The following is a 22471-nucleotide window of genomic DNA, read 5'->3' on the forward strand; positions in this document are numbered from 1 at the left end:
CCTTTTTGACTGGCCACCAAAGTACACACTTACCATTATCACACAACTATCATCCTCCTTTTCCTTTCCCCTTCACTTTAATGAACTGGTTCTCCTTAGCACCCAGTCATATATTCTGCTTCCTTTTTTGCCTGGGCTTTCCTTTCATCCTACTGATCACTACACTAAGTACTATGAGCTGTGGATATCGTAACTAGGTTAGGGGTTCCCACTGGACCTGAAAGATATTTCATGTGTTACCCCACCTGTTATAGATGATCTTCTGACTGAGACAAACAATTACATAGAATCTTCTCTACCTAAGGCCATATCAACATAATCACACTGTTAACTATTACTTTCTCCAGATTAGTGCATGTTTCAGATTACAAATAGGTGTATTCAAATAAGATGTTCACTAAGCCACTTCATTTTGCAATAGTGACCACTTTCTGCCCACCATTCAGCTCTACATGTATAACATAAACAATCCCTTGGATATTGAGAGCAAAGAACATGCAAGTGAATGTATTTGATCGCACATAAAATAAGATGACTTCAATAGAAAACACAAAAAATTGTAAGGTGAAACATTTCTATTTCAGCGGTAAAGAGGTACATAAAAGAATTTGATTTTAATGAGTGTCAGCAAGTGTCATTTGTCATGTTAAAAATGTATAAACTGTCAAGGAATCATCGTCACTGTCATTGTTTCTCACTACTCGGTGTCAATGTGTCTTGATCATGACAGAGGTGGATTTCAAGCCGGAGCTGAGAACTAATAAAGTCTACGCCTGTAGTCTGCGCATTATCAGTCATGACTTCACCCGTGACCTCACGTTCCCCGAGAGCAACTTTTTCAAAAAGGAAGCAGCACATCTGGAAAAACTGGTATCAAAATGTTAAAAAATAATAATTTTGTGAGTTATCTCGGAGCTTATTCTATAAGCAGTGCAAAGTTTAGCAACCAACAGTGTCAACCAGAAATCATATCTTACAAGTGTAAGTCTGAATAAATAAAAATTGACCCATGCGGTTTTGCAGTACGTGACAGACAGCTATCCTCTTCCCATTGATTCGGTTTGTGGTCTGGTCCTCAGTGTCATCACTGCTCAGAATAGGAACAACAAAGTTCAAAATAAAAAGTGAACAAATACACGTGACTGAATGGTATATAAATACTAATAATTACATAGGAAATTATTTTCTAGTACAGTTGCCACCTATATAGTAGAAGAAAAGTGGTGGAATCCTTGGGTCATCAAAATGTGCAAATTTGAATACTGGGTCAGTAGAAAAACTGTATATTCTGTTTTAAATGATGATTAAAGGATTATCTGTGGATTTTATATATATGCCTTAAAAGTCCCAATCTCTCCACAAAATAATTGCTAGTATTGAAGCAGAAGGGATGTGGCATACGTTTTATTCATTTCCAGTCAATGGAAGTTTTCTTTAAATCTGACCCAGAAACATTGATTCTAGATTCAAATAAAATAGAAAGGGCAAATACAAAGAACCAGATAACGGGGTGAAGAGCTGCAGATCCTTTATGCAAATGTTGCAGGAAAACCTTGCAGGTTACAGCAATATTCCAATCCAGCATCTGCAACTCACACTCCCTACACTTCAGTTTGAGCACTGTCAAAATTAAATACCCAGGGTACTCTGGGGATGGCGTTACTCCGACATTATTACCCAAATTTGAGCAAGTTTAAAAGAGCCTAACCTCCCTGGCAGTATTGCTGTAGAGTGTGGCTTGGGGTTTTTTTCACTACCAAAAGCGGTAACCCCGAGCCCCACTCGGGGTGGCATTTTAAAGGACTTACCTGGTCCCAATGATCCTGTGGCGTCCTCCGGCGATGTCCACCTGGCATCTGTATCCCCTGGCCTTGCATCCCCGCCATGATCATTAGGAAGTGAGAGCGTGCAGGGGCGGTGCGCTGGGTGGCATTGGAAATTTAAACAGAAAGGAAATGCTTTAACATTCAATACTAATATAATCAGACCACCAGGGAGGTTAAACCAGAGAGTGAGGAGGCTGATGACTAATTGAGACATCTTTGCAGTGCTGAGAAAGTGATATAATCTCCATAGAGTCTCCAGAGAGTGATAATTGAATTTAATTGTTTTTGCTTCACCATTACTTTCACTTACTAAAAGTGTCATCAGGATTTGTGGCTTTGAATCTGTGGCCAGGTGGTGAAATCATGCAAAGTTGGCATTTATTATCAACAGCCCTATCTGTAGACGGGTTGTCTGGGACACAATATAAAGTACATTGGATCCTCAAAAACACAGAGCAAGATAGCATTGTTGACCTGAAACCTAGGCAGACCCACCTACCAGCCAGCAGTGACAGTATAGTTCTGGTCATGCACAGGTGACCGTGTTTCTTTAAAAGTGAAGTCTGCTGCCATGATGCTACGGGCGCCATACAAAATACTGTATATGGTGTCTGCAGCAGCATGTTCACAGAGATTGCTTTTGCTGGAAAACTGTGCATGTCCATGTAGTTGGGCAGTAATATAGTTTGCCCAGGTTGTGAATTATTGTGATGGCTTCTATTCACTGCACACCTGAACCGAAAACTCACATTAAGGGTTACACAAAATAAACATTGATCAGAGCAGGATTGATACAAGTAACTATATAATTCAGAAAAGTGTTGTCAGTCACAAAGATGCCAGTTATACATACAATATAATATATTTTCTTCAAAATAATTGTGGACAGAACAGAAAACTTTTTTACAAATGTCCACATCACTCCAACTTGGGGCTCCTACAAAAAACTTGTAAAGCAAGTAAAGATGGAGCAGACACCGATATTTAATTTGTTGGTTTTTGTTCTTATGTTTGTATTTTTTTATAACTAGAAATGCAAGCAGGTATGTAATCTTTGGAATATCAGTCGGGTACACAATCAGCCACTTGTAATAATGCTGTCTGCACTCCAGATTCCTGATCTCTTCCTGTTTTGTCTGACACCTCTCATGTAAACAGAAAGCAATAAAAAGTTGCCACTAATAAAAAGTTGCCAGAAATTGTGTCACTTGCACAAAGTTTTACCTATTTTGACTTGGCTTTGAACTTTAAAATTTACACCAGACTGGATATAAGTTCTTATAAGAGCCAATTACCTACTAATAAATGTTTATCCCAGGCAACAAATAATCATCTTTTAAATATTGGAAATGTTTAGTGAGCTTTTTAGGAATTGGATCAAAAATTTGTCTACTATATCAAATAAACTACATTACTTCCTATTACCAAGACTATTTTCCTTGAAAGAGGAGATGTTGTAGGTACCTGTACCTGTAAAATGTTTTTGGAAAGACTTTCTAGCATGCTAATAACTATAAAACAGGGAATCAGACATTCCCTCAAATATTTTCTCATGGGAATCTTACAGATCTATGAGTTTCAATGGCTGTAAAAAACATCCACCAAATGTTTGGGGGAATGTCAGATTCCCTGTTCTATATATACAGCCCACACCTAGAAAATATTGTATTTATTGTGTTTGTACAAAAAAAAAAAACTTTATGTAAGGTGCCTGGACTTTTGTACACTCCTGGTCCAACTGTTCTAATGGTGCTCTCTCTTTTCAGATTACCGGTCTTGTCTTGGCTTCTGAACTAGCTGTCTATCACAATACAAGCAAAGTTTATGCATTTGGGTAAGATTTTGCAAGAGGGTGAGGGTTATTTACTATTGTATGTGAAATTTCCACATTATTATAAAACATTAAAACCATTACCTTTATGTTTATGAAATTACTGAATAGGAAAAGCTACAAGAAAGAAATTATCTCCACAAAAGCCTATATACCTTCACAGCAAGACCCCCGCATGACAAAATGTACAATATTTGGACCCAAAAAATTAAACCAAAGCTTGCTACATTGTCCTTCTAACACAAATAAACTTAAAAAACAAAATAAAACCTGGGAAGGCCCAAATGGGTAAGGCTGGGTACACACATGCAATGGTTCTCGTCCGATAATCCACTCAGGGCCGATATCAGAGAATATGGTGTGTGTAGAGTGCTCGTCATCCATCGTCCGAGCGACCGCCCTGGCGGATCCACAGATGATGGACGACGAATCGTAATGAAAGTGAAGGGGGAGAGAGCACACCGAGGTGCTGCTCTGTCGTTCTCCCCCTCATCTCTCCATAGAGCAGAAGTTGCTGTATGTACAGAGCTCATTTACGCATCGTGCAGTTGTTAGTCGTTGTTAGTCAATGACAATTATTGCACGTGTGTACATAGCCTAAAGCTAGACATTAAAAATATAACATAAATCCAGAAATTGAAAAGATGCAATCATTGTAGAACAATAATAGTAGTTGTGGGGATCAGACAATTAGATGAAACAAGCCCACCTGTTCAAACCATTCTTCCGGCAAAATAAAATAAAAATTTAGGCCTGCAGTCATAAAGCAAAGCCACAATGAGTAAAGAAGTTCTCAATTATGTATCTAAAGCCCTGTATAGTCCTCATATTCTTGGTAATCTCTTTTTGGATTTAGCTCTCCTGGTTGAATCTCCCTGAGCTAACAGGCACCCAAACCCACAGCTAGATCCAGGTCAGCTGACCTGTGCGGAGAAAACCAAAAATTCTCAACAGAATTGGGAATCCAACATACCCAATGCAAAGGAGTTCCGAGTGAAACTAGCCCTAGCTCATGTTTTGTAAATAACTGGAAGAGACATGAGTTTCTCAACCACTATGATATGCTGGCTTCACCTAAAACTAATATTTAGTGATATTGCTACATACATTCCATCAAATACTATTCTGGACTGTGGCATGCAAGAGCCTTTATACTTATCAACATACGTCTTTACACACACCCTTCCCCTCCCCTTTTTTTGATCATAAATAACATCTGCGGGTATGGTGAAAATTGGCCTTCTGGCCGTTTATAACATTAAAACTTGTTTAAATATAACATACAACATTTTGTTATAAACACATGAACATTACCTGAAACATGAAATCCCCACACTCAGGTGGCAGGTCCTCGGCAGTCTATAACTCCTTCCACACCATTAACCCAGGATCTGCATTTCCAACTGATGTACTTACTGCTCCCAGGAGCCACTCCACCACCTCCGGAACTATATCAATCACACATACATCCCTCCATTACCCCTCAACAGCCCATTACACGGTCCTGGAGACCCCATACCACAGTTAGCTCTTCATACTCCATCACTTTTTACAACACACCTATCCAACACACTTCCCCTCGAGGAACTCACATAACCCCCTTCCGTCTACCAACTACCCTGGAAGCCAAGGGTGGGAGGGTGGGAATCCTCTTTCTCTCCTGACAAAAATTGTTCTTCCCCCATTTTGTCTCCCCTTTTTTGGTATACCCTATTTTAACCCACCCATTTTTTTTAACTACCTATCCTAAACTTACCTTCACTGACCTTTTGCCCTCATCCCATCATCTGACCTTTTGGCCTTTCCCCCACAGTCATGTTGGCCCATGCCTATCTCCCCTCTTGCAGGCTTCAGGGCCTTCTTGGACCCCATACATCATTTTCAGCCACTGTGTTCCACATTAGTTCATGCAAAATAAAAGAGTAAAAAATAAAGTATATATGAAGGAAACTTAATAATGTAAAAAATACAATAAGATATAGCAAAAGTGATCTGAACACAACAGACCATGAGCAAAGCATGTTGAGAATAAAATATTTCCCCAACATAACTCGTAACAATGTACAAATACAGTAGGATGCAGCATACGTGATCTTAAAAAAAAACAGAGCAAAAATATATAGGTGGAAACCATAAGGAGAATAAAATAATACCCTCACATAAAATTAACTTTTAGAGTATAATCCAGAATACAGTAGAACCGCAGTTATCTCTTGATACCGCTCTCTTGATTGCTCGTGCAGCCCTAGCGGAGCTGTGGCATGTCTTCTGCATCTAAGAGCATCTGAATCTGGGGCTGCAGGAGCAATCAGGAGAGTGGAGCTGTCGGGAGAGCAGATCAGAGCTCTGATGATTGCTCCGCTCCATTGGCTGAGAAAAGGGAAACCCTGATGATAGCTCAAGCGTCATCAGGGTTTCCCTTTTCTCAGCTATTCAGCACTAGAGGTGAAAGGGGACAAGTCTCCCCATTCAAGTCTAGTGATGAATGGCTGGGAAACCTCAGTTAACCGGAGACTACCCTTGTTATTATAAATATTACACAGTATTTATATAGCACCATCATATTATGCAGTGCTGTACAAAGTCCATAGTTGTGTCACTAACTGTCCCTCAAAGGGGCTCACAATCTAATGTCCCTACTGTGGTCATATATCATTTATACAGTCTAAGGCAAATTTTAGAGGAAAGCCAATTAACCTCAATGCATGTTTTTGGGATGTGGGAAGAAACCGGAGTACCCGGAAGAAACCTACAAGACACAGGGAGAACCTGCAAACTCCATGCAGATAGTGTCCTGGCCGAGATTTGAACCTGGGACCTAGTGCTGCAAAGGCAAGAGTGCTACCTCTGAGCCACCTTACACTTATCCATTGGCCATTCCCAATAGGTGCCGGATAACCGAGGTTCTACTGTATATGAAAAGGTTGAAGAAATTGTCCTCCACTTCCTGCCCTTTGTGATAAGTGATAAGTGGAAATGTCTAGTGTGATGTATTGATCACTTTGATGGATTTCCACTTACCTTCTCTTTCACTGAAAACAATGACATTTTGGTTTTCACATCACTGTTTTGGCCATACAAATACTTTAAAAGTATGTAAACATTAAGATATGAAAGACAATTTCTTTTTACACATGGTTTTCAAATTACAAGACTGCCAAATCCACAACTTCATATTTATTTATTGCAATCTATATGAATTATACACTAGGAAGCCTTCTGTTCTTGTTGTTTAAGGATGGCATATCCATCATTTTTAGAACACCGGATTTATAAACAGGTGACCACATTTTGTACAGAAGCTATCATGCTTTGATCGTCATATCCCAATTGTTCTAAAATGGCAACGAGAAACTTCATACATTTGAATGGAGTAACTGATCACTATATTTGAAAGCGTTGTACATAACAGTTGCAGCCCCGATTGCCACTTTTGAAAGACCTACATTCACATGGTTTGACAGGCACTGTGACTTCTCTCCACATTTCTTAGTTAAAGCATATTTCTAACACAAATCTCTGTGCTTTTCTTTTTAACCTGCACTGTTCCTTCAGTAAAACCTTATTTCAGTAAAGCTCATATCTAAACCCTTAATGTAAAAACTGAATAGTACATACAATATGTTAGCAGACAACAAACACTGAAAGCTGTATACTATTCCTAATATTATATTACTAATATCCATTCTTTCTTTCTTTAGAAAGGGCTTGACAGTCTTTTTCTGGGTAATCTTGGAGGTCCCTAATTCGAACAATAAATTTGTCACAGTAAACTCTGTAAGGATAGCGCTTAACCATGTTCTGACCTTCAAGGCTAACAGCTCAAAAACTTACATATTTGACCAGTACCATGTGGACCCATACTCATTGGATATTTATGGTCAGTATACACATCTTACATTTACCTTTTTATATATTTGCAGTACATATGTATAAATGATAAATTTGTCATACACTAGATTTGCACTGGAAAAGTAGCTGTCTTACTGTGACACTAGAAATAAGTCTATATTTTTTTCATTTTTTTTACTTTTACTAAAATATATAATATACTGTAGAGTAATGCTCACTTTTAAATAAGCAAAAAGTTTAAAAGAACTTGTCAAATTTCACTTTGTATAAGTAATTGTTCTATTGAAATTCACTGTCCAAAGAATGTGTAAGAGAAGCCAAGAAGGATGCTGTCACTAAATATGGGGATAATGAGTGGGCAGGGCATTTAAAAGGCTAAATAAAAAAAATTTAAATGGTTAAGTAGTCAGTGAGTTTGCACCATTTGCCAAATGACTTAAAAAATCTTTAATAATCTGTCCAACCAACTAAAATATCAAACATACCACTAATACTAAAATAAATGTTTAAAAGAGAGCAGAACAGGGGTCATTCAAGTATGTTTTTAGCAGGTTCCAATAAAATGTTGTTCTACTGAACTGAATACAGCGCTACGTAATATGTTGTCACTATATAAACCCTGTTTATTAATATTAGTAATAATAATAATATTTCTGCAACAGCACATTGATTTAATAAAGCTCCCCAAGGTTGGAGAGAATACACTTTCATCAGTGAAGCTGGGTGATCCAGAAAACCTGACAAATCTTTTCCAGCCTTGAAAAGCTTCAATAAATCAGGCCCTTTAAATCAATCCACACAAAATATAGTCATAAGTCGTTTATTGTTTATTGGGGTCTTCGGTAGGAAGTTTCCAACTTTGTACCACCACCTTGGAATGAAATGAAAAAATAATAAACAGTTGTTAAGTTGGAAAAGGTCTGGACTAGGGATGAGCGAATACCTGGAAGTTCGGATTCGCCCGGTTCAGCCGAACTTCGGCTCAAAGTTCGGGTCCGGGTACCCAAAATCGTAACGTTTGGTACGGACCCGAACTTTACAGTTCGGGTTCGCTCAACACTAATATTAATGGTTAGTGGGTAGGGATGAGCGAACACCTAGAAGTTCGGGTTCGGCCGAACTTCGGCTCAAAGTTCAGGTTCGGCTACCCAAAATCGTAAAGTTCAGTACGGACCCGAACTTTGCAGTTTGGGTTCGCTCAACACTAGTCTAGACAGGTTCCTCAAGAGATGTAAAGAACCAGAATCTACCAAAATATGAGATACCATTGCAGAAAATCTAATTTACCAAGACAAAAACAGAAAACATTGGTTCTAATTTTAGTGAATGCTTGATTAATAGGGTATTTGTGGTTTGGTAAATATATCCAACAATGTTCACTAAACAGTACGCCGGTTACATATATCTTTCTTACATTTGATCTTCTCTTATATATGTGTGTGATGATGATAGGGCATTTGGAGGGAATGAGGAAAGTAAACTTTCACTGGCCTAGGAGTATAGCAGTAACAGAGTATCTAGGCTCAACATACTGAAAAGAGTGAAAAGGTTATATTCCCATCACACTGGCAATTTATATATTTGAACATGGATCCAACTTCAATTTTCCTGACCACTTGAGCTTTTTAGAGATTTTGCTTTTTCTAATTTATTTTGAATTGTGTTTTCAGCAGGCAGCTTACAGAACATGCAGCTGTTTTCTTCTAGTGCTGGTATGAAGTTCCACATCACCCAACACTTATAAATCATGATTCAGTTAATTAACTGGAAATTGATTATCTAAATAAAAGCTTAATAAAAAGTACAAAATTGAAATTTTAAGCTACATTTTACTTCTAATATATTGATCTTGTATATTTTCAATACAGTACCCTTAGGGGCATTCCTTTTTCCGGGCTTTTGTTTTAATTACTAATCATAATGTCCTTGTTTCATATCATAGAGTGAACATATCTAAGGTTTTTCCCCCTGCTTTCTGTTCCCCGGGACCCCAAACCTATGTTGTGTTTTTTGCTCCCATAATTTATATGCATTTTTAATTTAAATGCACTTTTGCATTTACAAGCATGTTACCTAAAACCTCTTGTCTTGTGAGCTTGCTTTTTTTGTTGAACTTTAAATTATATTTAATTGTTTTATGTTTTTATTTTCAAAAAGGAGTTTTACTACGTTATATATTTTGAACTCACAACGGGCTAGAAAGAGTTAATGTTTACTTCTAACCAAAGTATTCTATTAGAATGAAGACAGTGAAAAATGGAACATCGAATAAAGAAAGGTTGATTGGCAGGGTGCAATTTTGCTATGATTTGGTTTTAATTGGCTTTAGTCTTCTGGCTGTCTTAATTGAAATAACCTAATTAAGATGTTCTGCTTGTTTGCTTCAGTCAAAATTCACACAATTAATGTTCACTAATGCTTGTAGCTAAGAATCACACCTTGTAAAGCAACAAAAAACAAACTGGCTTGTTCCATGTTGGTAAAATGTATTTTTATCTATTATATTTGAAGGTAAAGTCAGATTCATGTTGGCCTAGCCAAGGTCAGCTTCAGGATATCTGAAATTAGGAAAAATTTATTGAAATAATTGTTTTTTTTTTTTTTTTAAATAGTGACCAGGAATATCAGTTGAAACAGATAATTTCTGATTTATAATATTAGGCGTCTCTAATGGTCAGAGTTAATATTATCGAGCAGGCTCCACTATGAGCATTGAGAAAGAATCACAAAGATTCTTTTAAATTAAGAGCTGAGAACCTTCCCTCAAGAAGAGTGAACATTTACTGTAATTATCTAATCCTGTACAGAAGAAATAAACAGAAAATTACTTTTACATAATTGGATAATTAAAGTAAATCCCCACTCTTTTCTTCCATGAACAATTAAAATCCTTCTGTTAATCAGCCAATATCTTTAACTAGATATTTCCAAATTTAAGACAAACCTAAAACATGGATAGCATTTTCCCTAGAAGCATATAGTACATCCCTCTTTTAAAAAAAAAGAGTGACCCTTGGGGTTTGTTCACCTTTTTCTATTTCCATAAGTTTTATAGCTTCTCTAAATAGTGACACAGAACCAACATTAGGATTTGTAGGTACACAAGCACAAAAACAAATTTAAAAAAAAATGTTAAATTTCCATCAAATTACATTATTCTAGATTATACAGCCAGCATGTAGCCTTTGCTACAAAATTTTTCTTTCTCAATGTATTTCGGATAACCTTCCCCAGAAGAGTGAGATAGTATGAACAATTCAATTCTTGTTTTTTTATTACAACAACAAATCATCTCTGGGATGATGTTCACAAATCCTTGAAGAAGTTGAACACATGGAGATATGGACGATGTCTACTGAAGTATACCAGATCTGCTTTGAGGGCTGGGAACTCAGAGAAGTCATTGGAAAAATTCATCAGACCTCACGTAGAAGATATAACAAAGTGTCTGGCCAAAATGTGCGGGTAAGGTAAATAGGGGATCCACTGTTTTTTTTGTTTTACAATGACTTCCGAGAGTCTTCCAAGCCGATCTGTGTTACTTCAATAGACATGGTCATTATCTGTTTATGTTCAACCATGGGGGAATTCTTCTTTGAGAATTTCTGAACATCATTCAAAGTGATGATTTGTTGTTGTTTAAACATTTCTTTACTTTTTACTATTTTCCTCTATCTTGGTTCTTCTAAAGTCTGCTATAGGTACAGCTATGTGAATTTTGGGCAAGAAGTACGTCTCTCAAGCCCTGACTACACGGCTTCCTCCTGTATATGGCATCTGCAAGGTCCTCCAGCTCACCTGCTGCGACTGCGGCTGAAATGGATGCGTCCTGACTGTAGAGATCTACTAGCCATCTATGATACTCCTGCCCCACTTGATAATCATATCATCACCTTGTAAGTTACATTCATATTTATATAGCAACTGGAATGCTTGATTTAGATTCAATTGAATAATATCAACCTATGTAAGCATGCAAGAATCAGTCAGGATAGAAATAAGGTTGCTAACTTGTTTGGTGCATCTTAAGGCTTCCAATCTTATCCTATTATCTTTTTTATTATTCTTTTATGTGAAACAAGCATGTATATAACAAATGTCAGAAAACTATGCTGGTTGCATTCTTCTTTTAGGTGTAATAGGTGTAAAACACAAATAAGAGCTCTGTGCGGTAGCAGTTTATTAATTGTATTACGGGTTCTTTAATCCTTATGGTCCTTCTGAACAATCTGCAAAAATAGCAGGTGGGTAGATAAGGAATGTGCTTAAGTGGAGACCAAAAGACCATAAAAGTAGGGATCTCCATAGATGTCTAATCGCAACTTATGGCTATGGCATTTGGCACTAAAATGCCTGTAAATGGTAAAGGATGATATTCCTTAATATTTATTAAAAGGGGTGATTTTTTAGGCAAATTGCCAATTTTACAAAATAGAAGGTGCAAAAATTTTAATAACAATACCAGAATCTTTCTGACAACTGCCAGATTACCTTCTATAAACGTTCCTTTAAGTCTTACAAGTTGGTAACAAACTAAGTTCTCAGTTTGTACCATCACTCCCAGAAACTGCATTGTCTTCTACACAATAATCATTCTCAGAAATGTCAAAATCTTGGCATGACTGGCAAGTTACTAGCATTCCAAAATTCTGCCATTCAAGTAGGTCTGGAAAAAAGAGAGTTCAAGATTTGGAATCAGAAAAGTAAAGCTAAGTACACACGTGCAATGGTTCTTGTAATCGGCTCAGACGAGAATCTTGTGTGTGTAGAGCCATCCATCGTCTGAATTACCATCCTGGCCGATCCACGGACGATGGACAACAAATGATTGTAATTGAAGTGAATTGGTGAGAGTACAGCAGGGTGCCGCTCCATCGTTCTCCCCCAGCCCCTCTTCATAGAGAAAAACGGTGCTGTATGTACAGAGCTCGTTCATGCATTGCGCAGTTGTTTGTCGTTGAAAAGAATCATGAAAGCAAAATGTAAAAAAAAAACATTCAAATCATTAAGCCTATGTGTTTCATTCGTTAAGCTACTCCCCATATCAGGGTTTTTCCAGTAGAAACAAATGAATGTTTAAAAAAACTGGACTAAAGCAAATCTTATTTATGATTTAGGTGTACCAATGTAGTTTTGTTCTGATTTGTAGACAAGTCATAAATATATCCTTTGTTCTTGGCTTTCTGACAATGTTTTACCAGACAGGAAGTTAGCAGATCTTCTCAAAAGTAATAGAGGTAGAAATACCTTTTATTTAAATATTTAAATGTATTAAGTAGAAGGCTAGAACCTTCAGCAGTGGTATAGAAATAGGATTTACAGAGGGCTTAATTGCAATCAGGCCTCTTGCTCCAAAGGACCTGCAGGAGCCCTCTTAATAACCACTGTCTGGCAAAACACCATCATATATCTAACTTTACATTGCATTCCTTGTCCCGCTCCAACATCCCACCTATTCCTGTTCCTAAGTGAATGATGGATGGATTTGGCCAATAGCAGCCAAGCTGACCCAAACACAGGTTGGTTGGTATGTGTTAGGAGTCTTGAAGATAGATCGGTATGTGCCTGGATGTCTTGAAAAGAGGTTGTCAATGTGTCTTATACAAAGATGGGTGTCTTATAGTGATACAAAAATCTTTCAGGGTGTCTTAGTTGGAGGATTATATTTGTCAAAGTGTCTTATATATAGGTTGGTATTTGTCAGAGTGTTCTGTAGAGAAGGTGGCATGTGTCTGGATGTCTTCTTTAGAGCAGGGGTACCCAACCCCCGGCCGTATGACAGGTGAGCTGTGGCCGTATGACAGGTGTGCCGCGGCTCTGGCTGGTGCACCGCCGAGTTGGGTCAGGAGAAGAACCCTGCCAGAGCCATTGACGATGTCTCCCATACTGAGTGTAGGCTCAGGGCAGTTGTCTTCGGACACAACTGACCCACAGGTCTGAGCCTGTGATGGGAGAACGGGTGGGTTCTGGCATCATGACGTCACTCTGGGGGAAGTTTCTTCCTCTTTGGGTGACACACAGCTCCCCGCACATGCACAGTTCGGAGTCTGTGTATTTAGTGGTCCGTGAGCTCCAAAATGTTGGGGACCACTGCTTTAGAGGATGATATTTGTCTGAGTGTCTTATATATAGGTTAGTATGTGTATTTGTATATGGTTGGGCATGTGTTTCATGTCACATTGGAGCCCATAGAGTCACATTGAGGCCCACAGATCTGTAACTTTGGACATAGTCATGAAATATTTGACGAGTGTGCTATATAGGAGCTGTGTTGATGGAAAGAAAAACAACTGGTAGAAAGAAAAAATGTTTTATTCTCAGATGATTTATTTTTCCATATTCAGAATTAAAAATTCCTTTGTGAAAGAGGGCAAGGACAGACCTGTTCATAACATTTCTTTTTCTTAGCAAATGCAAGTGCTCTATATACTAAATTCAAGAGAGAGCCACGGTTTGGAAATTGACAATTTTGAAGTGCTATCTGTTAAAGGTTACAAGCGAGGAGAAGAAAGATAAAGCATCTGATACATGATGTTCTGATCTCGCTGACGCTGTCCTTTGTAAAGGGAATTTCCTCTTAAACAAAACTAATCAAAAATCTAGAATGTGGTGCTCCTCTTCAAAGACGGGTTTTTATTCACCAAAAGAGCAGCAATATTTGAACTTGAATGAATCCCAGCAAGAAAGAATAGTAGTTAAAAAATGTCAGCTTGTAGAAAATGTTCTCAAAATGATTTAAGACTGTGCACCTCAAAACCTGCTAAGTGTCATTGTGGCCTGGAAAATATCAGTCAGAAAGTGCAGGTGCTGCTCATAAGAATTGTAAATGTAAAGCAAACCACGGTAATAAAATAAGGCAGGCGTCCATATAAGATAATACGTGTTAGACTAGATGTGTAAGTATTTTTTTTTCATACATTCTAGGTATAGAACACGAATTGAAAATTCAAGTGTTTGTGTAACACCTACATATTTTAAAATCAAAGATAAATGGCACATAAAAAATGTATGCTGTGAGAAAATCAAATTCAAACAAATATGGCTATTCTGTAGGTAGGAAAGACCCATTGTCCCCCAAAAATTATCTCTAGTGCATTTTCAACTTTTCCTATACAATCTGGTAACGGGTTATTTAAACAGTATCAAAAACACAATGGTAATTCCTGCAGTTTACCAGTCCTAGGGGAGCTGATTAGATTTTCTTTATAAATCCTTTTTATACCTCTAGCCTTTATATTTTTATAAATAGGAAAAGCCTGGAGAAGGGATCACTCAGAACACTGTGGTATAAAATAGGCTACATAGTGCTGAATACAATAACAACTGCTCCCTATTGGTACAACAAGAAAAACAAAAAAGCAAAACAAAAAAAAAACACAAATTGGACTTTTTAGGCAGCTAAACATGTACTAAACAAAATACTTAATCCCAGAGTATTAAAATGTTCAAAATATTATTAAATAATTATAAATTATTATATATATATTATTTATTGTTCATATTAAAAACAGTTAAAATCATAGCACATGCTCATCTGTTTATTTGGTAAACACAGCGAGAAATGTAGGATCTCTAGAAAAACACATTTCGCAGAAACAACGTCCGCTTCATCAGGAGGAGTAGAGAATTTCCCGTTCTCCTGCCCCAAGTTCAGAGCATGCTATAGAAGTTTAGATTTAAAAGGGTCCCAAATACGACGGAGACAGGTCACCAGACAGCCAAACTTTGGAGTTTTATATAAATAGAGCTTGCAAATATCTCTGTATAATTGATGGGTACTCCACCCCTTATAGTCACATGACTAAATAATAATAATATTAATAATAATTTGTGCATCCTATAAATCCAATGGCAGACTTAACTATATTTCTATGGCTCTAACCTCTCCTCCCAGGACCCCATATGATGTACAACTATTTGGGATCCTAAGAGGAGAGGTCAGAGCCATAGAAAGATAGTTAGGTCTGCCATTAGCCGTCTGAGACATTATTATAGTTTTTGGCACATTTTACAGGATCTAACACTGGTAAGCAATATTGCACAAAAGAATGTTTCAGGGCAAGAGACCTATCATAACCAAATTCAAAAGTACAAAATACTTTACCCTGTAAAAAGGGGAGATGAAAGAATGAACAGACGGAGCCCATGCAATTTTAAATTTTTTCACTTTTGAATACCTTTTTTTTAAAATTACACTATGGATGAATTTATTCACAATAATTTTATATGCTTTTCAGTTCATTAGTGTTTTGCATGTGGGGGCTGCACTTCGTGGCCTAGGTTTATACTCAAGTCAAAACATATTCAGGTAAAATAAGTACCATTGTTTATATTCAAGTACTTGCAGTAACCAATGATAAAAAGCAACAAATCTTTAAAATATTAAAGTAACCTCAGCTTAGCACAGTGTTCCCCATGAGTGTCACAGATCCTCGCAAGCCCAGGGGATCTGTGCCTCCTTCAAGCTCTCTTACCTTGCATTCCCCTGCTGCCAGCACCAAACTCTGCTTCAGGATCCAAGTCTCTGCTAACTTCCTGGTCCAAGTCATGTGACTCTCAATCAGCTGCTCCTTTACCTCAGAGGACAAGTGTTCTGCAGATGCACTCCATCTGCTGGCAGGCATGTGAACAACATCTGAGACTGTCTCTTCACCAGCACTCCCTCTTCTGGTGGGTTAAGAGTCTGCGGCTCACATGACATCCCCTTTTTAGGAAGTGGCTGGCAACAGGAAGCTGCCTGGACAATGAGTTCCTATTAGTTCTGCTACCAGATTTCTGCTGTTCCAGTTTGTGCCTCCTCTTCCTGACTTATTTGTGTACCGACCCCGGCTTGTTTCCTGACTATTCCTGATCGCTGCCTGCCCTGACCTTTGGCTTGTCTGACCATTGTCTGGCTATTGGTCTGGCACTACACTTTGTCCCTGCTAGTTAGCAGTCACCTGCCTTGGCGGGCACAGAAGCTGCAACCTGGCAGCAGCTCGCCGCACCACATCCTCACCTCGAGAGGCTCTGGAGAAGACCGAGCTGTTGCTTAGACCCTGCGCCCCATGCACGCCGCCCCCTACTGGGCTGGTGACACACCGGGTCCAACACTCTGCCCTGTGGAGATGTGACAAAGAGGTTGCTAGGGGTCAGGAATGTTAGAGGCATTATTCCTACTGACCACAACACTAATATACGGTGAGTTGTGGATGTAAGTTCTATGTTAAAAAGGTACCTAAACTCAGAATTTTAACTCTACATAAAATGGTAGACAACCCTTTTATTTAAAGTAAAAAATGTGTTTATTCTTTTGTGCAACACCCCTTTTTTTTTTTTTAAAGCACCTCCGCTCCCTGTATTGATCACCGTGGTGATCAAGACAGAATGGGAATGGAAAGCCTCCCGGGATTCCTACGTCACGCATTCCAGGAGGCTCTTGGCAGCTCCTTCTGCGCATGCCCTGATAGCAAAAGAAACCCTTTCATCAATGCAAAAAAAAAAATTGCTGATCTGATGCACGCGCAGTGAAGTGGGCAATCGTTTTTCTGAATCAACATCGCCCAATCTATTGCCTGCGCAGTGCGAGATCAGGTGACGCAGGAAAAGGAACCCAGAAGAAGAGAGAAGAAGACGTTGACGACCAGGGTTTCCTGTGCGCTGGGCCAAAGACGGATAACGGGACGACGCTGGACCCGGTGGAAAAAAATGCCCAATGGATAAAGTGATCTGCGTGATTTTGGGTAAGTGTGCTTTTTATTTTGGGTTTACCTCCACTTTAACATATAACCTATCAACTGTGCTTGATCTCATGATGTAATAAAAAGGGGAACAGTTTTTGTTTGAATGAGCTACAAACAGGCTATAGGATCTTGTTTGATTAAACTGGATTCTTATATTTGCATATCCATAGAATAAAAAAAAAAGAAGATACATATTTCCTAAACATATTGAAAATGTATTTATCTGTAGGCACTGAACATTTGGTGCATGACATCTACAGATGTCAGTAAAACCGGATGGTTAACATAACCCCAAAACCTCTGGCCATTTTCCAATGTGAGAATATCATTAAACTGACAAAATTAGCTCATCCAATATTACGCACTTGTCTGAAATCTATTTACATCATTGCATATTCTGTGCTGCTTCCCCCTGAATAAATAAAATGATGTCGTCTCTGCTGGCTTGGTCTGATGTATTTTTCCTATTGTCTCAGTAAAGAAGCACCAGCTGTTCTTTCACTGCTTAACTTTAGGCTACATTTAATGATCATTATCAAAGCAAAGCCCACAAAGTTAAAATCCTTTAATTACCTAATTTGTAAGCCTTTAGGTTTATATAAGACACACTAAATTGCCATAAACAGTGACATTTATGTCACAACAATAGGGTATTGATTTAAATCTTTAAAGCAGATGTAAGCCCCGAATGAATATTATTTATTTTGCAAAATAATTGTGTAATATAGTTACATAGTAAATCAGGTTGAAAAAAGACATACGTCCATCAAGTTCAATCACTAAGGAAATAACTACTATGGACATAATTGATCCAGAGGAAGGCAAAATAAAACCCCTGGTCCAATTGGCTCCAACATGGGGGGGGGGATTATAAAATAAACAAGTGTTATATAGCTTTTTTCAAGGAATATTGTTTCAATCCTGATTTGTATTTCCTACCCCCTTTGTGACTCTTCCTTTTTACATGCACTCAATGTATCCATTGCACATCATTTCTTTTGGATGGTTTCCTGACAATAGTAGACCATGCCTCAGGGGCAATTTTTGCCATTTTGGTGGTTCATTGTACTCCTTGTCCATCTTGTAAAAATGCAAGCAATGCAAAGCAATAGGAGAAATGTGCAACCCAATAAACAATATCAGCCAGCTTTCCCGTTTACTGAATACACCGTTACACGAAAAACGATATTCATGATGTACTTCTAGACATGCTCACTCCAATGACCCCTCAACAGCCACAGTAAACGAGACAGCACCCATTGTGGCGCCCATGTCTGCACCCTCTCTGGTTTCTTGTTAGCCTTAATCAGGACGTGTAAGAGAGTGACGATGCACAGAACACGTGGGCTACAGTTATCATCCCATAGCAGAATGGTATGAAATAAGAACATAAATATTAGATTCAGGTGATCAGATAAAGGTGTAATTACCTTTCACCATTAACCTGCTGATGCCACTACCTATGTCAGTAATCTGATCTGAGAACCACTTTATCATGATACAAGGCAGCTTTTCTCATGCACACCCATTATAAACTTTTTAAATAAATTCAATAAAAGAGGTTAGTCTAAGCCACCAATCAAATTCAGACTTTACTGTATATATGATTTTATGTGATTCAGGAAACAAAAAAGTGTGGGGGGGGTTAAACAGCGTATGGTTTATTATGTTCCCAGACCTTTCCCAATGATCTGGCTAACATGAAATCCAGGGCAGGGCTTACATAGGAAGCCAGGTTCCTCACAGCACTGGGTATTAGGAAAGGCAAACTATGAGATCAGGCAGACAGGCCCCCTGAGCATGCAAGAAGGGAGCTAGGCGGGGGCCAACATGACTGTGGGGGGAAGGCCACAAGGTCAGAAGATGGTGTGATGGGGGAGGTTATGGGTTTAGGTGTCACTGATTGAGTCATTTATTATAATAATGGGTGGGGTAAAGTAAGGGATAAAAGACAAGGGTGGGGAAAAAAAGTCCAGTTTTCAAGAATTGTGCGAGATTCCCGCCTACCTGCCCTTGATGGCTAGTGGTTGGGTGTGAATATGGGAAGGCGGTGTGAGATCCTCAAATAGAAGTGCGGTGGTTAGAGGTTTGGTATATTGATGGGGTGTGGAGAGCCATCTGTGGTATGGGGTCCCCAAGTTGGTGTTCTGTTGTTGGGGAAAAGATTCATGGTGGGAGGTATGCGTGATTGATAAAGTTCCCGAGGCAGGGGAAATGCGCCTGGGAGCAGTTGTACTTATCAATTAAATGCAGATCCCGGGTAATGGTTTTAAGTGGGGTTAATTATGGTTGAGGACCTGCCACCTGGCGATTGGATTTGACTTTGGTTTAGTACGTTATTTGGTATTGTGCTATGATGGTTATTAATGGTTATTTAAAATGTGTAAATTATAATAAAGTTATTTTGTAAATAATAAACAGCTGGAAGGCCATTTACACCATTCCTGCATATGTGCTTTTATTGGAAGGATTCAAAGGGGTGGCGGGATGGTTAAAGGTGTTTGGTAAAGAAGGGCTCTTGCGTTCCATAGTCAAGGTAAGAGTGCTTATTGCAGAAGATATATCAATAATGCCTGATCCAAAATTTTTAAAAAGGAAACTTTATTAGTGGAGTTTTATTGTTTTTTCTTTCTATGAAACTTTTTTTTAAATTGGAAAGTGGAATGCAAGGGCACTTCCGCAACATCACAGGGGAAATACCACATGGCAGAGAAAGGTACTTTCCACCGTGAAAGCTATTCCACAGAAATCACTTATCTCTATCACTTATCCTTTTCTCTAATGATGTTATAGTTTCATATTTTATCCTCCTTTGTGTGACTATTCTAAGAAATAAAAAATGTAAAATGTAAAGCAACTATAGGAATCGTGCTGGCTGCATTCTAAGCAAAGTCTGCAAAAGAAATTATAGACAATGCCTTAGCTATAGGCGATCTTCTGACTCCTCTTGGTAAACCTGTAGAGTCAATGCATAACCCAACAATCACTGAACTAAAAATGTTATGCTATGTTTTGTAGTTTACTCCTCTTAGTCCCAACCCTGGCTTGCACATGAACAATTTGTCCATCATTGCAGAGCAAGTACTCTTGTCCTTTCTCAATACCAAGGTGACTGATAAAATGGTTTAGTTTGTACTATACTGTGCAAATGCCTATGGAACAGTTTGTACTTTTCTTCAATATTGTGCATTGCAGTAATAGTACAAGGTTACTTATTTTACTGAACTCATGGAAGGCCTGTATAGTGTGTACTGCTTTGTGGTCATACACTGACACTCTTCTGCCCCCTGCTGTTTACAGTATGGTAAACCAAGCAAAATATATATTGCTATCTGTTTAAAAGAATTATATTTTTTATAGAAAAGCATTATTAATATAATATTCAGTAAAGTGTTTGAAATGTTATAAAACACTATAGCAATTACACATATTAAAATGTCATGTATTTAAATATATAAATATTATATTATATTATAACAGCATTCATACTAATATATGCCATAAAAAAACAAATAAAATGGTAATCATGTACAACATTTCAATTTCTTTCATGTCAGCTAAGAGAACAACCGGAATGTTACTTGCTGATTTTATGAGGCCAGCGCTTTCCCATGACTTCCACAGAACACAGTAGTAGGGTAGGGCTGGTGAAAGAATCCATGGTACTTATTGGGGTATCGACAGTCCAACACCCCCATAGGTGTGCCAGAGGCATGGGTGGTGCGACTCATATCTGTCCTATTTCACTTTTGAATTTTTTGGGAATCCCATTAAAGTGGACCTAAAGTAAACTTAAAACTACAAAATGATTAACAAGCAGGTTCTTCATTGCATAAGGATGGTTCTATATCTATTCTGCAATAATACAAGCTTACCTACCTACTCAGTTTTTTAGTAAACTCACCTCTGCTCTCCTTTACCTGTGCGGACATCTTCATCTGGTCCTTTTCTAGGTTCGGGAACTTCAGCCATCCTTAATGGCCAGGCCAAAATGATGGAACTGTTGCACGAGGTAATTCATGACAGCTATACCAGGATCATACACTGAGCTGCTGATGTGTGAACAGGCACATAAATTTGTTATGTTATGTCCAAAGAACCTGCCTGCTCACATGTATTTCATTTTTAGGTTTAGTTTTGCTTTTAAGCAACCCTAGCGCAAAATTCAAGATTGAAAAATGAAATAAAATTAGATATATGAGATATTTTTTAGACAAAAGCTTGGCTCAAGGGATGACTTTCAATAGATTGCAGTGACATAGCTGCTCTGTTAGCTGCATTACATTTCGGAGAGAGGCCGACCACTTCCATCCCCGTCCTGACCCCGAGATGTGCGGCACATGACGGCAGCCACCGGCCCCTGGGATATGAGATTATAATCACAGCACCCGCTCTGACTCTGTTCTCTACCATGTGCTTCACCCAGTATATACTCACCTATTCTTTTCTCCTTCCAATCTATTATTTGCTAGCATAGGGAGCATGAGATTCCTTTTCATCCCTCACACAAAACAGCGCTGGTTCTTGGCTACTTGAACAACCACTCACAAGCTCAACCTACCCCATCCTCTCTCTATAGCACAAAATGCCTAGGCAGTAGTGTCTCCCCTAGGCAGTAAAATAACAAATAACATTATATTTGTTATCTAAGAATGTATTTGTGCTCTTCTCTTTCAGGTATTATGGCTGTAGCCGACAGGAGCCGGTGTCTGAAGTGTTATCTTCTGGGAGTTCAATGCTGGTTGTCTGGAAGCAGGGAATGTACAGCTACTATGACCCATTCATACTCACAGTCCAACCTGAGTCTAAGAAATGTAAGAAAACTGAGATAGAAAAATATAAATAATATAAAAAACACTAGTCAACAAACATTTTCTAGCCAAACAAATTAAAGTCATTTTAGGTTATGTTTAAAGCGCAGATTCCAGATTTGGTATTTTTTGGTTTTGCTACTTTGGCTCTAGTTTCAATCTAATTTCCTCAATAATAACCTCATAGAAAGCTAATTAAATATGTAAATTAAGCAAAATTAAACTAAATATGTCTACTTATACAAAATTTTATTTTTGAAATACTTAACCTCCCAACCATTAAGCCCGTACTTTTCCGTGCTAAACAAAGTTGCAATTATGGTTAACCCCGTAATTTTCTCACCAGGTGGTTAAATGTAAACAAATGTTATATTGCAATCCGATTGTCATACATTGTATAACAATCGGATTACAACTGAAAGGAAATAC

General features: G+C 38.2%; 1 protein-coding gene across 3 annotated transcripts in view; it reads left to right on the plus strand.

Annotated features, from left to right (window-relative positions):
- TMPRSS6 (transmembrane serine protease 6) overlaps window positions 1–22471 on the plus strand; it is a 55346-nt gene that overhangs the window by 14941 nt on the left and 17934 nt on the right. The window contains exons 3-8 of one of the 3 annotated variants that reach the window (XM_072421065.1): window positions 731–870; window positions 3593–3660; window positions 7359–7537; window positions 9180–9221; window positions 11201–11405; window positions 21909–22045. In XM_072421065.1, coding sequence (XP_072277166.1) covers window positions 731–870; window positions 3593–3660; window positions 7359–7537; window positions 9180–9221; window positions 11201–11405; window positions 21909–22045 — 771 coding nt within the window. The remainder of the gene's footprint in view (window positions 1–730; window positions 871–3592; window positions 3661–7358; window positions 7538–9179; window positions 9222–11200; window positions 11406–21908; window positions 22046–22471) is intronic. The other 2 variants (XM_072421066.1, XM_072421068.1) reach the window with 2 other exon arrangements.

This window comes from Pyxicephalus adspersus, chromosome 8 (assembly GCF_032062135.1).
Source record: "Pyxicephalus adspersus chromosome 8, UCB_Pads_2.0, whole genome shotgun sequence".
Classification (NCBI taxonomy): Eukaryota; Metazoa; Chordata; class Amphibia; order Anura; family Pyxicephalidae; genus Pyxicephalus; species Pyxicephalus adspersus.